The sequence below is a fragment of the Astatotilapia calliptera genome, chromosome 3 (assembly GCF_964374335.1).
Source record: "Astatotilapia calliptera chromosome 3, fAstCal68.1, whole genome shotgun sequence".
Classification (NCBI taxonomy): domain Eukaryota; kingdom Metazoa; phylum Chordata; class Actinopteri; order Cichliformes; family Cichlidae; genus Astatotilapia; species Astatotilapia calliptera.
Genome location: NC_137424.1, coordinates 55,214,079 through 55,231,569, shown reverse-complemented (window position 1 = coordinate 55,231,569; position 17,491 = coordinate 55,214,079). Strand labels below are relative to the sequence as shown.

Below are 17,491 nucleotides of genomic sequence, written 5' to 3'. Positions count from 1 at the left end.
GTTGTACACGTGTGACATGCTTTTAACGCCAAGAACTGTCTTCCACTTCCTTTGGTTTCTCCCTTCAGAGGTCACCACAGTGGATCACCTTCCTCCATATCACCCCACTTCTAGCATCCTCCTCTGCATGTCCTCCTTCGCTACATCCATGTAACTCGTTTGAGCTCTTCCTCTTCAACATCCTTTGTCCAATATATCAACTATCCCTCCTTTTCAAACCATCCAAGCCTTGCGTCTCTAACTTTGTCCCTCTGAGGTACTCACTGTTAGGTTCTGCTTGCTGGTTGATGGTCTTTCAAACAACTCGCACCAATAATTATCTGCCATTTTGATATCTTGTCCAAGGGAGGATTTTTGATTTCGAAGTTGAAGGCAACATCTAAAAATTAACCTTATGAGTAAAAATAAGGAGAATCACAATTTTTATATTTTCTATATTTTATGTTTACTTGCTATATTACATGTAATGTCTTTGAGTGGACAGGAATGGGAAGCACGGAGATATCAAGACCCCGAGCTTATAAAGAATGTGGCTCAGGGTCGTAAACAGGTTCATCCTACCATCCAGCACTCTCTGTTTTAATGCATTTGTCCTCATGTGCAAAACGCTTCTGTAATTATTTTCTTATCCTTCTGCCTGCTGGTGTCGACAGTAGGCTTAAAAAAATATAAAAAGTTGCGTTGTATTTATGAATAAACCTGCGATTAATACAAATATATGAATTGCGCAACTCCTCACGAACACGTTATTTCAAGTTCTTGTTTCTTCTGTCCTTTCTATTGCACTTCCTCTCCTCCCATGTCTGCCATTGTTTCCTAAACTTCTCTTCCTCGTTCTTCCATTGAAAAAAAAGAAGATATATTTTCCATTCACACATAAATTGGTCCTTCTCATTTTTCCATCATTCCAATCTGTGTTTTTCTCATTTTTAATGAGAGGAAATACAAATAAATACATTTTAAAAAACGTGACTGTCACCATGATCTGGACAAGCCCGAGCGATCGACTTTCACCCATCAAAACAGCAAAATATCTCTTCTTTTTCTCCCCTTTTTCTCTCGCCCTAAATATCCCTTTCTTTCCTCATGAGTCCATTTTTCCTCTCGCTTTATTTTCTTTTTCATTTCGTTCCTCTGCGCTATTGTCCGCCACAGTTTCCCAGGCCGGTGTGAGTGTCCCTTACAAAGAAAACAAGGTCGGACAATGAAAAGAAGGCTTTCCACGCACTCATGAAACAAAACAAAGAAGAAAAAAATCACTCTGAATGAAATAAAAGAAGGAGAAGAACACAGAGACGAGCAGGAAGGAATAAATAAAAAACGACAGAAGAAAATGAGAGAATAGAGTAACTCTATCGGCCCATTTGCCAGGTCAGCTGAAGAAAAGGAAGAGAAAGAAAAATAGAAACAGGAGAGTCTGGGTGGAAACAGAAGGAAGGACCCCACGCTCTCTCCTTTCTTTTCCTTTTGCTTTTTGTTTTCTGTCTTTTTAATAATTCAGAGAAGCAAACACAGCAGAGATTGACTGAGCCGGAAAACACGTGTGTGCCTAAGTTACCTATGAAAAAGGACTAAAACATAATACTTATAAATTTAAAAAAAAAAGGACTGATTAATACATTTGTTTAATGTTTCAGCTATTGTCAGGCTGTAATCTGACCAGAACTTACATAAGAGATGAGCAAATTTCCATGGAATTCAGGCACTCAGGTTTAGTTTCATTACTTTTGTCTGAAGTATTCTTTTTCTTTTGTCTGTCTTTTATTTCCTTCCTGTCTTCTGTCTTTTTTTGCTTTACCCTGCAGTCATCAGGCAGACAAGAAACTTTAAATGGTGTTAATCGATCTTCAGGGACCTCAAAATGAAAGTAAATGGAGGTTTTACATTAACAAAAAGGCAGAAATCTCAAAGAGTTGCAATTTAATGATTTCCCCTGATCCCAAATTTTGTTTGTGGTGTACTGAAATTCAAATAAGACGAGAGTTACAGACTACACTACCAAAGCACAACTTGACTGTTATTATTATTGGTTTTTTTTAAATCATTGTTATATCTGTAACGTTTCTTCATTAATTTATGTTGTTTTAGATGTGCAATTGATTTGTCTTTTTTTTAAATAAATACCACCACTCCACAGTAAGGTTGGGCATATTTACCAAGGCTTACCCCATTAAGAACAGAACCTGGCAACACACGGCTGCTACTCACCCTCTGGATTGACTGATCGTCAGTATAGAGCACTTCTATGAAAGCTGAAGTTTTGGCAAACTGCTGGTCGGAAGCATTCAGGTGTGTGTTAACACAAAATCAAGAAGGAACGATATCAGTAATGATCTTAGAGAAGCAAATTTGCTGTCCAACCATCTGGGAAGGGTTAAAGGACATTTCCAAACAATTTTAATCTCTAAAAACAAAATGACAGTGTGGCTTTGGTTTCATGTGAACAAACTTCAAGACTTCTAAGTTGGTTAGACGGTGGAGACCAAAGTGGAGTTCTTTAACAATAATGCACAGCAACATATTTGCCACAAAGACTTCACACCAACTGTAAAGCATGGTAGTTAGAGAGGTGATGATTTGTGCTTGTTTTGCAGCCACAGGACCCAGGCTCTTTGCAGTCACTGAGTTGACATGAACTCATTGACTCTGGGGTCAAACGTAAGGCCCTTATGGGTCGGTCTGATGGCTAAAGTTTGGTTTAACTTAGGTTTAAACTGCAACGGGACAATGATCCCAAGCACAGCAGCAAATCTACAACAGAATGGCTTCGTTTCTATGAAATAATTTTGACACAGTGTAATATGTCATGTTGGTCTTCAGCTTAGGTTTTATAATTTTTAATACAACCTTAGAAAGAGGGTATACTTTCCTTTTCCTGTATATAATACAATAAGCAGGTTTTTTATACTTGAGTATTTTTTTTACCACATTTCTTTAAAAGAAAAATGAATTCCTTTGAAAATAACTTTATCAAGCACTGTTAGCATTAATTAGAAACCTTTTTACTTTATTTTCAACCATTAAGTTTCATGAATTCAGCTCTTTGTCTTCACATTACGTTGTATATTTTATGTTGTACCTATACAGTTCTTGTCTGGCTTGTGAGCACCTATGAATTTCAAGTGACTGAACATACTCAGAAATAAACGCAAAATAACTAATTTATATAAAATAACACCATCTGTGACCAACTTTCATTAAAACTGGCTCCTGGAGTCTTTAAACACCTCTTATGACCATGTACTTGTGTCCCTGGAGACTTCCACACAACATCTGTGTTCTGACAGTCCACTCTTACATTTACTGATCCGTGTCGGTTTACACTTCAGTTTTTGAAAAAGTGAGGCGAGCAGGCTGAATGATTAGCAAGAACTAAAGTCTTTTCAGGTCATTGTTGAAGACTGGCTCACTTTCACACATATCGTAATATTTTTACACTTACATTGCATTTTACTTTGCTCTTTCCTTTTTTTTGTTGATTAACTAAACAGTTTATTGCTTTCAAAGCTGCTGGGTTTAATAATTATTCATTTATAGATGGAAAAGTGTGTGTGTGTGTGTGTGTGCCTTAGTATTTTAAAAAGCTAAAGAGTTGATATTAATTGATTTCATCGCACTTATTATTTAGAGATTACAAGTTTAATGTGCCATGGATTTAATTACAGTACTTGGCTGTGCGCTACATCACAAGCCCTTTTTTTCTGTAGTGCACGGAGCCATGGATCTTAGACCTTACAAAAGGGAGTATGTGTGTGTGCGACAGAGAGTGTAGCAGTGGGGGTGTGCATTAATGGTGCCATGGATACAGTTAATTATTTGTTTAGACTTGGGCAAACATAACCTTTTAAAGTATGCTGAATTAGCTTTTAGCAGTTTCTGTTTGTAGCTGTCTGCAAATGGCCGAGTCCGTCGCTGGTTGTTAATTTTTTGCTTCATGTTTGTCACTTTACTGTAAACGGTTAAGTGGTCAGGCTTATTCATTTAGGTCTCCAGCTTGCCAGTTTAGCCTGGTTTAAAATACAATAATCGCTCCATGGAATTGCAGAAAAGCAAAAGAATTCTAAAGCAATGAGCTCCCTCTTTCTATATCATAAGCTGCTAAATGATGTTAACATCTGCAAAATAAACAGGCTAGTGTTCATTATGCTGCATAATAAAAGAAACTGAGCTTAAAAACTCAAATTTGCCACCGATTTAGCACCGATATTCACAGGAACTTTCCAGAAACAGTTGACTAACTAGACTTGAAATGTACCCAATAACTTTGGATGCTAATGTAAGTGTGTGTTTGTTTGTGTGTGTGTTTGTCTTACCTGTATTGGAGTGTAAGTCCTCGTTGTCTGACTCATTACCGTTCTGGAGGCTCATCATCATCTTCATCTTCTGAAGCTTCTGGAGCTCGGCCATGGCTGCAGCTGTCAGGCCTGAAACACACAAACACACACACACACGGTTAGTTTCATCATGGCATAGCTCTTCAGGCTCACCGTCATGCCAGTCAATCAAAATTCAAATTAAAGCATTTGCTGCTCTCAAGTTCAACCATTTCTCATGAATAACCAATCACAACACTTGTTACAGCGTCCCTGGACCTCCCAAGTCCTACCTGCCTTTACCCATGATGACTTGCAGGAAGCTGGGACACACACACACACACACACACACACACAGATGCTTGCACTGGGCTTTTCAGTGCCAGTGTTTTGCTGAAATGTTTCAGGTTGTGAGCGCAGTTTCAGGAGCCTTGGGCCTGATGTGTATTCGCTGATACACATGCAGAATGTGACACGCATGCAGGGAGATACCCCCCCCCTCCCACACACACACACACACACACACACACACACACACACACACACACTGACCCCCCCCCCACACACACACACACACACACACACACTGCCCCCCCCCCACACACACACACACACACTGCCCCCCCCCCCCCCCCCACACACACACACACACACACGCACACACACACCCTTTTGTATGAACTAAGATCCCTGGCTCTGTGCACTGACCTGGAACTGACTTCTATACACAACAACCAGCAGAGTGAGAGAGATGACCCTGTGTGTGCGTGCGTGTGTGTGTGTCTTATTGTGTAAAACCCCTATTATGTGTGTGAGTGTGCACGTGAGCTTTTGCATTGTGCTGAGTGTGTCTGTACAGTTTGCTTTCATGTATAAATGTGAATGTGAGGGAATGCATGCATGCTTATCACTGCTATCCGTGCGTGTGTGTGTGTGTGTGTGTGTGTGTGTGTGTGTGTGTGTGTGTGTGTGTGTGTGTGTGTGTGTGTGCGCGTGTGTGTGGAGGTCAGTTGGCTTTGCCCCGGTCACGGTTGATGGCTTTGGAGGAATGTCCATTACACACAGTACAGTTGTCTGTACGCTATAAAGAAAATAAGATAGAGGGATGGAGGAGGAAAAGGGGGAAGGGAAAAGGGGGTTGTTTGAAATTTAATTTAAAGCAGGATGGAGGGATAGATGAGGGAGGAGGGGGAGGTGTGGAGGAGAGGAAGTTGTGTGCAGGTTAAACTAGACCTGATCTTTAATCAGTAGTAATAGTAACTAAGCACATTTATGTACTCGTAACAGGTGGATTTGTTTTCCAAAGTTAAGCTCCCCAGCAGCACATGAAGCAGTTATAACTGTCTCTACCAGCTTAACATTGTGTGGATGTGTATATGTAATGCTTTAATATACAAATATTTATCTCCATAATTCAGAAGTGAAAAGAAATACTTATCAAAATATTTTAATTGAATGTCCTATAAGCCAGCAAATGTACAATAAAAAAGTACATTTCCCTCACAGGGTATTGGAGTGAACCCATGATTGTTATATTGATTAATAGATAGAAAGGGTGAGCACTGTGAGTCCTATCACCTTCAAGGTTATTGTGATGTTTAGATTCGTTAAATTTGCAGTTATTGCAGTTATTAATAAGCACAAAACTCATCAACTGGATTTTTTAGATATATCTCGTAACTTTTTTTTTCAGTTTTTAACTTAGTAAGTTCCTTTTTGTATTACATTCACTTTTTTTGCTCTATTATTTATTTAGATTCTTATTTAATGACCTCCGCTGGGACTCTTAAAAAGCACCGTATTTTCACGACCATAAGGCGCACTTAAAAGTTTTAGATTTTCTTCAAAAAGTGCGGCGCGCCCTATGTGTTGTAAGGAGGACGTAGTAGAGAACACCATGAGAACGTTAAAGGGTGAAGTGTGGGCGTTGATCGTATATACCGGGACAATCGCACATACCTGTATAAAAGAACAGGTATGTGCATTATGCAGGACATCGTTGTTTTAACAACCCTGAAAATGGCAAAGAGACACGCTTACGAAGCACAGTTTAAACTGAAGGCCATCAGCTATGCGGAGGAACATGGAAATCGAGCAGCGGCGAGAGAATTTAAGATTAACGAATCGATGGTTCGCAAATGGAGGAAGCTGGAAAACAAGCTCCGGCAGGTCAAGAAAACGCAGCTGAGTTTCCGCGGACATAAGGCGAGGTGGCCCGAGTTGGAGGAAAGACTCGAGCGGTGGATCATCGAGCAAAGAACGAGCGGGAGAAGCGTTTCGACGGTCACCATTCGGCTAAAAGCAGTTTCACTAGCTGAAGAGATGAACATTGAACATTTCCAAGGAGGCCCGTCTTGGTGCTTTCGTTTTATGAAACGGTGCCATTTTTCCATCCGGACCAGGACTACGGTAGCGCAGCAACTTCCAGCGGATTATAAGGAAAAGCTGGCCATCTTCCGCTCCTACTGCAGCAAACACATCGGCGACAAAAACATCCAGCCCAGCCACATCACAAACATGGACGAGGTCCCGCTCACTTTTGACATCCCGGTGAGTCACACTGTGGAGAAGAAGGGGACCAGCACGCTAGCGATACGCACAACGGGGCACGAAAAGTCTTCTTTTACTGTTGTGCTTGGCTGCCATGCTAATGGACAGAAACTGCCGCCTATGGTGATTTTTAAGCGAAAGACTTTGCCTAAAGAGAAGTTTCCAGCAGAAATCATCATTAAGGCAAATGAAAAGGGCTGGATGGATGAGGAAATGATGAAAGACTGGCTGAGGGAGGTGTATGTAAGGAGACCAGGTGGTTTTTTCCACGCAGTTTCACTAAGAGTGGAAGGCAGCGCCGGGCGAGTTACGCCACAATTTGCCAATGGATTGTAGATGCTTGGGCTAACCTGTCTGCTGGCACTGTTGTTCGAGCTTTCGCAAAAGCCGGCATCGTTTCCGAGGAGCCGCACGGCACGGAAAGTGACTCTGACAGTGAAGAAAGTGAACCTGGCATGTTTGATGGAGATTAAGCGCAGCTGTTCAATTCAGACACAGAGGATGAGGACTTCCATGGGTTTGATTGATGATAAAATGTGAGTACCAAACTTTGTTTTGCTCCTGCTTTATTTTTAAATACGCACACTTGTATGCTTGTGTGTTGTTGATGATGACGATTATTGGTAATAAAAATGCGAGTACCAAACTCAGTTTTGCTCCTGCTTTATTTTTAAATATGCACACTTGTATGCTTGTGTGTTGTTGATGATGACGATTACCGGCAATAGAAATGTGAGTAAGGTACCGAATTCAGGTTTGCTCCCGCTTTATTTTTAAATACGCATACGGTACTTGTATGCGCCCTATGGTCCAGTGCGCCTTATGTGTGTGTTAAATACAGTAAGGGCACACATAACTGAGACTGCGCCTTTTAGCACAGTGCGCCTTATGGTCGTGAAAATACGGCAGTTAGAAACTTGTGTATTTAAACAGGCTTTCTGGTTCTGTTATTTTAAAACGGCCTGTTTATTTTACTGTGTCTATCTCTTTATCTTTTTACTTAATTTTACTTTATTATCAAAAACATTAGGTGTAAAATGCTAACTGTATAAAACATTACCAAAACACTGAACACAATAAGCTGAAAAAGGCAGAAACTTTATGGAGCTATTTTGGTTTTGTGTTATTTTATTTTATTTCATTTCATTGAGCTATTCTGCTAATGCTTATGGTTTGGCTGCTTTAACCCAAGAGTTTATCCACTTTTAGATCAATACAGTGCATTTCATCTTATCCTGTGGATGAGGAGGCAGTTTTATACAATTTTCATACCAAAAGAAAAAATATAGGATCATTTAAGAAAATATAATAATAATAATAATAATAATAATAATAATAATAATAATAATAATAATAATAATAATATACTATAATAGCAGAATGCAGTACAATATTGAAATACAGTTTTTTTTACAGCCGCTAGGACACATTTCACAATACTTAGGTCACTTTTGCAAAACTCTTCACACAATTCTCCTAACTGACCTTCAGCTTGGCAAAGCAGTTCATTTCACATTCAAAATGCACTACAACTACCAAAACACTTTATTCAGGTCTCAAATAAACTCATTCTTCCAGAACACTAGCAAAGGTTGACAGCCGACAAACACACTTTGTCACCCACAAAACAATGACCTAAAAAACACTAACAACATGTAGCATTACACAGTGTTTTCTTGTGTAAAACAAGGACACATCTCTGTTTATAATTTCAATATATGTTACTGGAATGAATCAGACATCATGCAGAATTTGTTAATATTTGTTTATGTATTTTTAATTTTTTGCACTGAGTAATCCCAAAATACAAGAATTTGTATACACACCATCCACTGATACACATACAATAGTAATGCTAATCTACTCCGTCTCCTCCATTTGGCCACAGGTTCTCATCCACATCACATCTTATGTCATCTAGGGCAATACACCTAGGAAAGAATCTTCTGGCTGCCAGAATTGAAGGAGTTGAAAAATTGAAGGAGCAACACCTGTGTAGATGTTCATCTACAATCAGAATAAGCTGTGGCTGGTTAAACTGCATTTTTAGATTTAAAATATGTTTCAATAAAATATTGCTGTTGCATTTTGCTGTCTTTTTAAGTTTTGCATTGTGTTATTGTTTTGACCATAAGTTTAACAGTTTAGAAAACAGTATGTAAGCACATGCAAAATGTCCTGTACGTACAAAGATTTTTGGCAGTTGTTGTGTCTGAGTGAGAAAATAATTCATGAAATTTGAGAGATGTAGTCATTGAATGCATTTTGTGCCAAAACAATGATAACTGGTCCTCAGTTTAGCCCACATAGACTTCTGTTGTGCTCACTGTGTGAGGAGTTTTGCAAAAGTGACCTAAGTATTGAGAAATGTGTCCTAGCGTCTGTAAAAAACTGTAATATGGAAAATAACCATTAGCTTTAGATCAATTTTGACTCATAGGTTTTCACACTTTTTATAATTTATAATATAAAGTAACACTTGTGAAGGGAAATATTCTCTGACAGAAAATTAAATGGATTTTTAATTATCAAAAATTATGAAAATGTGACATTTCTCTTATGCAAATGTAGCAAATACGAGAAATGTAGCAAATAAAATAAATAAAAACATCCCTGAGTTCGGGGCGAAAGCTGTACAGACTGGACATCATACCTACTTTTGGACCAGGTGATATGACAAAACATTTACACACTTACATATTTGTCAGTTCCAGTTTTTAAAAAACATTGCACATCAAAAAAAAGAAAACTTGGGCAAAGCCAAAACTGAAATTCCTCTTCAGCACACAATGACTCGGACTGTTAATCAGTCCACGAATGGCAAAAACAACAGATCGAGCAGAAAGAAAGAGCGACCGAAAGAAAGACAGAGGTCTATTCAGAGAGCCTGAGGGAGAGTGACCAGACGTATTGTCTGCTGCCTGCTGAGAGAGGAGGAGGAGGATGAAATGAAGAAAGATGATGGAAAAAAAGAGGGCAAAAATAAGTTTTTTTTCTTGAGTCGACGCCATCGAACTGCTGCCCAAAAACGCTAAAGAAAGCACATGATTCTAAATTAAATCATGTCACGTAATTTTCAATGATTTTTTAAAATTATTCTGTATAAATTCAAGAAATAGCTTTTGTAATTTAATATACACAACTGACATGTTTGTATTATTAATCTTTCATTTAATGGGTGAAATACCTTAGTGATAGTTCAAGGGGAAAAAAGTGAAGACAAGTCTTCTATTAGGAAGAATGAAGAAAAACATTCAGACAAGACGATATGAAGGAAGGCCCAAACATAGAAAGGGAGTTTGAAAATGAAAAAAAGGGGAATGGCATGGGAAAAAGTGGGACTGATAAAGGAAAGAAGGTCAGATAGATTTAAAAAAAAGTGAAAGGAAAAACTTGCTGTTTTATGGGGAAAAGGGAAAGAACGAAGAAGCATGAAACAAAACTATATTATGGGAAAGATTTGAAGAAAATATGTGGCTCTTTACCCAGGACAGTGTCAATGTGTCAACGAAATTCATACCACTACGGTTCATTCAGGAGTGTACAATTGTTAGGTGAATATGTGTGACACTGTGTTAATATTCCCAAATGAAACAGGTCAAAACCTCTGACTTTTCTTCTATTGCAACAATGAATTTAGCATTTGTTGCTTTGAGTTAGCTGGACTGACATAAAAGTTTGCACATGTACTTGTGTCTCTCTGAGGATGAATCCTTAAAATGATATACTAATCAATGAATGAACTGACTTTTCTCAGGCTTCATGGTTTCAACAACTACTGGATCGAGAACTATAAAATTGTGTATATTCTGATGCTTCACTTTAGACCAATGCAACAACAAATTTAGGTTTGTACCTTTAAGTTGAATATTTTGATGAGACTGAATGCCATTAATTTTTTCCCCGAGGAACAGTAGTAAATGCTAGCTGGAAAACTGTGACTGAGAGAACCTCAAAATTACTGGATTGAAACAAATGTTCCCTTCATAACAGCTAAGTTTTTGTCCAACATCACGATCAGGTTTACACTTCAACCTGGGTCCTACTTCAAAATGTCAGCAAAAACGTAATTTTGATTAACCTCATCTAATGCTGTAGTATAACACTAACAATATAGCTCGTTAGCATGCTGATGTTGGCACACTGAGAAAAGCATTTATTTTTAAAGCTACAGAGCTGTTAACATGGCACTCACCAAATTCTGCATGATTTTTACCTCATTCATACATCTCCATGTAATCAGCATACATCTGAAAACCTGCTCCAGAGCTGAGGGAAGTCTTTTATACATGAAGAAAAACAAGTGGGGTGAGAATAGATCCCTGTGGAACACCTGTTGGAAAGGACTAAGTTTTTTAAAATCATTTTTCTGATTAGAAAGGAAAGATTTGAACGTTTGCCATGTTGATGGATGAGAATGTCATGATTTAATGTATCAAATGTCTTTGAGTAAAAGAGTAACTGTAAAGAAGGTAAAATATATATATTCATAATTCATCAAAAATGTTGCTGCTTTTCTTTGAATACAAATGAACTCCAATCTAATCTATTATTTCTTCCTTACCTTTTTTCAACAGGTAAACATCTTACTGGATATCTGTGAACAGTTTTTTAAAAGCAACCTGGTTTCAAAGTGATGCTATCATAGATGTTTTTACTACATATCAAAGAAGCTCCTTTAATTATCCAATTCAGGGGTGCAGGGAGCCTATCCCAGCCACAACAGGGCAAGAGGCAGGGTACACCCTGATCAGGTTGCCAATGGGACAAAGGGCTAACAAAGAAAGAGACACTTAGTGGCAATTAAGAATGGCTAATTAACCTAACATGTATGTCTTTGGACTGTAGAGAAAGCACCAGTACCCGGACAGAACCCATGCAGAAACAGTGACAGTCAGTTAAACCCACTTTAAACACTTTGAATTCACCATCTGGATTGCTCATAGGTGTGAATGGTTGTCTGTCTCTCTGTGTTAGCCCTGAGTGGCAACCTGTCCAGGGTGTATCCCACATCAAACCCACTTTCACCCTTAATTGGACAAATGGAAGAAAATGGATGGATGGTATCTGTATTTGTTGTCGTCTGAATGACAGACTTATTATTCATTAATAGTTTTCATCTGAAAAAAAGTTGTTGAGATATTTTGTCCTGTACTTGTGGGCACAAGTGCAGAACATAAATAAGTCACTTTCATTTTGTTGCGTTGAAAGTTGAAGTCAAGATGTTCCATTCAAGTTTTTCAAATTTGAGAATGAACGCTTGGGAATAGAAAACAAAGAGAGGTACAAGGGGATGGGGTTAAAATAGAAAATGGAGTCCCTCTGTGGGGTCAGGACTGCATTTACACATTGATTACTCTGAGGAACACCTTGACACACACACACACACACAGTTGCATTTACAGATACAGGAAACACACATGGGTGGACACGTACACACATTTGATCTCCATGTACACACACACTCAGATACAGAGTCAGAACGCCCGCTCCGCCTCAATGCAACCAGAAGACGATCAATAGCAAAGCCAGAACCACAATACTGTTCTCCATCATGACTATCAAACACGCACATGCACGCACGCACACACACACACACACACACAGCTCTCTCTCTTCCTATCTCAGATCAATGGCTGTCCGCTGTGTCCACGGTTACCGAGCATCGACCCCCGTCCCTAATGGCGACCACGAAACCTTGGGAATTAGTGTGTGATTGATTGACAGACTGCTTCAAAGGCACACGCATCATATAGCCTCCGTGTGTGTCTGTGTGTGTGTAGGACAGAGAGAGGGAATATATATATTTTCCAGTTTGTCTTCAAGTGCGTGTGTTTCAGCATCCCCCTGTGGGTTGTCTGCACATCGTTTACCCATCTCTTTTTTCCATCTTGTGCATTGTAATGCTTTCCGAAGGACATACGGTGGAAAGGAGAAGAGGAGAAGTGATAAAGGAGGAGTGAAAAAACAAGGAGTACAGAGCAGATCTCAATAGAGAAAACAGAGAATCATCAGCATAACTTGGCAAAAGTCAGGACTAGATTGTAAGAAAGTGCAAGGATTTTCCCACCAGCACTGAGATGGTGTTACACTTTTTAAAAACTAGTGTCCAGAAATAAAGTGACTTAATATTAATAATCTGTTAACGTTACTGTTTGAAAGTTGCTAAAACGGGATCTGTTACAGCAATACTCCATGCATGACATTCATAAAGGCTATTATTAGCCTGTTTGGCCTGTAATATTAATAGGCTACTGTTCAGTATGTGGAAATATACCATTGTGCTTTTAGATCTCATTTTTAAATAAATAAAGTTTATCCTATGTTACAACATCCAATTATTTGAGTCACTTACACCAATTGGCTACAGCAATGAAACCACAGGGAGGTAATATGAATCACGCTGATATGTCCAGTGTCAGACAATGTCGAAGATGGATATAGCTACTGAGTCTGAAAAATAAAGACAAACGGGAAGTTTCTAGAACTTGCATTCATTTTTAATAGCCACCAGAGGGCGTTACCTGTGGTGCCAATAAGATTTCCGGTCTGATATATGTCAATGGGAAGAACGGCGCTCTTAGGCTACGTTCACACTGCAGGCGAAAGCGCATCAAATCCGATTTTCTTTGACCCTATGTGACCCATATCCGTTCATGGTGTGACAGTGTGAACGGTACAAATCCGATATTTTCAAATCCGACCTGGGTCACTTTCGTATGTGGTACTGAATCTGATACATATCCGATGTTTTAGAAAGCGACTGCTGTTTGAACGGTCAAGTCGCATTAAATCTGTCTTTTACGTCACTGACACAAGACAGACGCCAATTATCAGTGCCGGAGAAGCGCCCGAGAAGACATCGCGGCCGCTTCCTGGTCATCCCGTGTAGATGTCAGTGAAACTGTTGGGAAGACAATGTTGGAGAAACGTGAACATTTTATTTGTACTGTATAATCTGCAGATTCTGACAGAAATCTGCAACTATCCTTTGAAGCACTGCTCCTCTAAAACAGCAATAAGGATAATTATTGGGCCATATGTAAATAACAAAATAACTTTAAAACTTAAAGCAAAATTGGGAAACGTAAAGTCCGAAACAAGTCTTTATATTAAGGGCCACCAGTCCAACAATACTGTTTGGTCTGGGTCTAAACAGAGCGCGTTGTGTGTGACGTCTTCTTTTGCGCATGCGGGCCGCTTTGAGCGTTCACACTAGAGCGCGTTTGCTGTCGCATTTTATTTATAGTGTGAACAAGGAGACAAAAAAATCGGACTTGATCAAAAAAATCTGAATTGAGCATTAAGACCTGCAACGTGAACGTAACCAAAGTTGACCTAAGTAAACACTTTCCAAATGAGTTTAATAACTTGGGACTGACAAGTTAGTAGCCAATGAGCGTGTGGTTTCACAGTCAGATCGCACTCTCTGGCAGTGTTCAGGGAGCATGCAGATTGGCTGCAAATTGTGGCACCTGGTACGCTCACTGGCTTTCAGCCATACCACCCTGAGCACACCTGATCTCATCAGATCTCAGAATCAAAGCACAGTTGGGTTAGTACTTGGATGGGAGACCACCTGGGAATACTAGCTGCTGTAAGCTTGAGGCGATTGTGTACAGTAGATCATCTACTAACCGGAAGGCTGGTGGTTCGATTCCTGGCATGCTGAAGTATCCTTGGGTAAGATACTGAAACCCAAGTTACTCCTAATGCATTCAGAGTGTGCACGTTAGGTAAAAACGCTTGTATTGAGTGTGTGTGAATGGGTAAATATGACATGTTATATATGTGCCTTGACTCTACTCAAGTAGAAAACTGACATAAGAAGCAGTCTGATGATACCTGCTAATATATGCATGGTGGTAAGAACAAGACAGGCCAGTACACACGTCATAAATCCAACAACAATTCTGCTTAAGTGCTTTTTTCTTGCACAGGGTAAGAACATTTGCACATATTAGTAAATGAAAACCTCATTATTCAAGTTATTATCATGGCAGCAAAAGGAAAACCTAGACAGTATTTAACATGGAGTCTTAATGTTAGGACAGATCTGTGTGTATATGTATTCTTTTATTTAGCATCAAGAATCAAATTTATGGTATCATAACTTTCCTCCAACTGCAAGGTCTGTGAAATTGTAAATTACAGACGTTCATATTTGCTGAATATTTCCTAAATATACCCTGAAGTGCCAATAGCAGGTTGGGATTTGGGTTTGTTGCATGCAAAGATGAGGATTGTTAATTCTGAATAAAATCTGATTTGGTATTTTAAAAAAGTAAAAAATAAAAAAAAGGCCTTGTTGTCATTAGTTGTTTAATCTTTACTTATTGAAAAAGCACAAGCAGAAAATCCAAAAATCCAGACTTGAAACTTTTTGCAAGACAAAGTTCAATAAAGACTTAATACTCATCAATTGGGTAACCAGGAGTGGGTGGTTTTTATTTGATTTTATTTTCAACGTCATGCTACATTTCACATGCTACACCCAAAACCTACTTCTAAACACAAAACTTTAAGTCCATGTCCTACATAATACAATAGTTGGACTAATTCCTTAGCATCACAAACATGTACCTTCTTTAGCTACTGAAAGGCCTTTCTTGATAAAAGCATCCACCACATGGCAGGCGATATCCTAAATGAGATCTGACAGTGTCCTCCACAGTGGGTCTGGATAGTCTTTAATAGCTTTGAGTTTGTTGGTGGAGGCCGTTGGGTGATATTCAACAGTCCTGAACCCCCCTCCCGAGCTCGCGTGAAACCCACCCCATTTGGCTGCGGTTGTAAATATTTAATCCACTGCACCTACATCTCTGACGAAGTGCTCTGAACGTGCTCTCAGAGATGGAGTGACACTTTGAATAAAACAAACAGGAAAACAGAGAAATTGCTCTTTGTGTTCTGAATTTAGAAACACACTGTTCTGGCTTTTTTTTTGTTTTTCCCCTTCGCTTTCTTCCGGCGAGCACTCGAGAGTGCCAATTTACAAATGCAGTCGATTGCTCTTGTGCTGAGTCAAATAGATTTCAGCTCAGTACTCTGGCACTTAGGTCGCCCATCTTTAGCTCTTACTGAATGTTCACGATGCCCATTTGCAGCCATTTTGCAGCCGCCATTTTGTGCTATTTCAAATGGAAATAGACACTAGCTGGAGAGTGATTGTTTTTGCAAAGTCTTTGACTTTGAACAGTTCAAACTAGAAGGCTTGGGGATTGCATTTGTTCTCCCGAATCAATACAAACTTTTCCATTAGGTTTCTTTATGAACTGCTATAACAACTGGGTTTGTAGGTCAGGGACTTGAGTCAAATAGAAACAAGATTTGAAAGCCCGTTGAAGACAATGTTTGATGTAAACTTTGGGTAATATAATGAAATCCAGTATTAGGGCTCTATTCACTATGATATATACTTATTATTTAGTTTAGACTATTAGAGTTTGGGGTTCTGTTGCCTACTAAGATTTACCATCATATTCAGTCAAAAGTTATTGCCTATTCTGTCAACTGCTCAATGGTAGTTCTCAGTTTAGTGGTTAAAGGTCAGAAGTAAAAATCAATGATTATGGGTTCTGTCGGCCTCATAAATATTTGTTGGGACTTTACTGTCTAATTAGATGAACAATTTAAGCGATTTAATGCTTAATAAAGCCACCAGTTAGAGCTTTTAGTACTTGATTACATGCCAAAACCAAATCAAAGCTGAAAGTTTAAAAGTCATTAGCAATGATGAGAGGCTCTTTACAGGTAAATGTAAGTCCACCTTATACCCAAAAAACGAATGTTTAAGAAGATACATCGCCTATTAGTGATGGCTATTATAGTTTCCATTAACTATTAATGTTCTGTTAACTGTTCAAGTTGATGTCTGTGTGTTGGTGTGATTGATTTGTATTTTTTACTGCCTGACGTTTGTGGGTTCACTTTCCTGTTAAAAGTCAGTAGTTATGATCTCATTTTCATAGTCATGTCTGTAGTTACAGATTAAAGTTCAAAAGTCACACTTCAAAAATAATCCTCATTTATCTTATGTTGGGTGTATGCGTGGCTCCTCAGTTTAACCTTGATCTGAAATAAGCCATCCTTTCAGTAAGCAAACTTTCTTCTGATTGGCTGATCCATGCAAACAGCAGATGTGGGTGGGGCTTCTGTTCTCACTGTGCCTGAGATGCCCATATTAAGGATATTTTCCCTCCATGAAAGCCTGAAACTGAGTGTACGCCACACACTGACCTTATTACTGCAAACTTTTGGATATGGCTAATATCAGCATCACCACTGTAACTGTATATCTGCCTGAAAATAAGACAGGGCATAATAGGCTCCTTTGTCAGAGGCGCTGGCCAACGTCACTGGCTTTTATGAAGAAAGAGTGATTAAAAAGTGATGCAGCAGGAGGGGAAGGATTAAAAAGAAAAAACTTAATGTCACCTCAGTCCTCCTCAGACTCCCTCCCTCTCACTCTCCCACTCCACCTCCTTCATCTCTCTCCCTCTCTCTCTGCAGGTGCACATAAGAGTCCTCAGACAAGTGTATTCTTTTTAGGACAAGATTGAAAGCACTTCATCTGTAACCTACACAGAGTGTGCGTGTGTGTGTGTGCACGCGTGCGTGCGTGCGTG

The 17,491-nt window shown here is 39.1% G+C and overlaps 1 protein-coding gene and 1 pseudogene across 2 annotated transcripts in view; one reads left to right on the top strand and one right to left on the bottom strand.

Moving 5' to 3' along the window:
* The window catches only part of LOC113019418 (dachshund homolog 2-like), a 121,509-nt gene that overhangs the window by 31,114 nt on the left and 72,904 nt on the right, over window positions 1–17,491 (bottom strand). For both annotated transcript variants that reach the window (XM_080292440.1, XM_026163139.2), the window contains exon 3: window positions 4,314–4,424. In XM_080292440.1, coding sequence (XP_080148566.1) covers window positions 4,314–4,424 — 111 coding nt within the window. The remainder of the gene's footprint in view (window positions 1–4,313; window positions 4,425–17,491) is intronic.
* LOC113019792 (5S ribosomal RNA) lies at window positions 14,354–14,467 on the top strand (annotated as a pseudogene).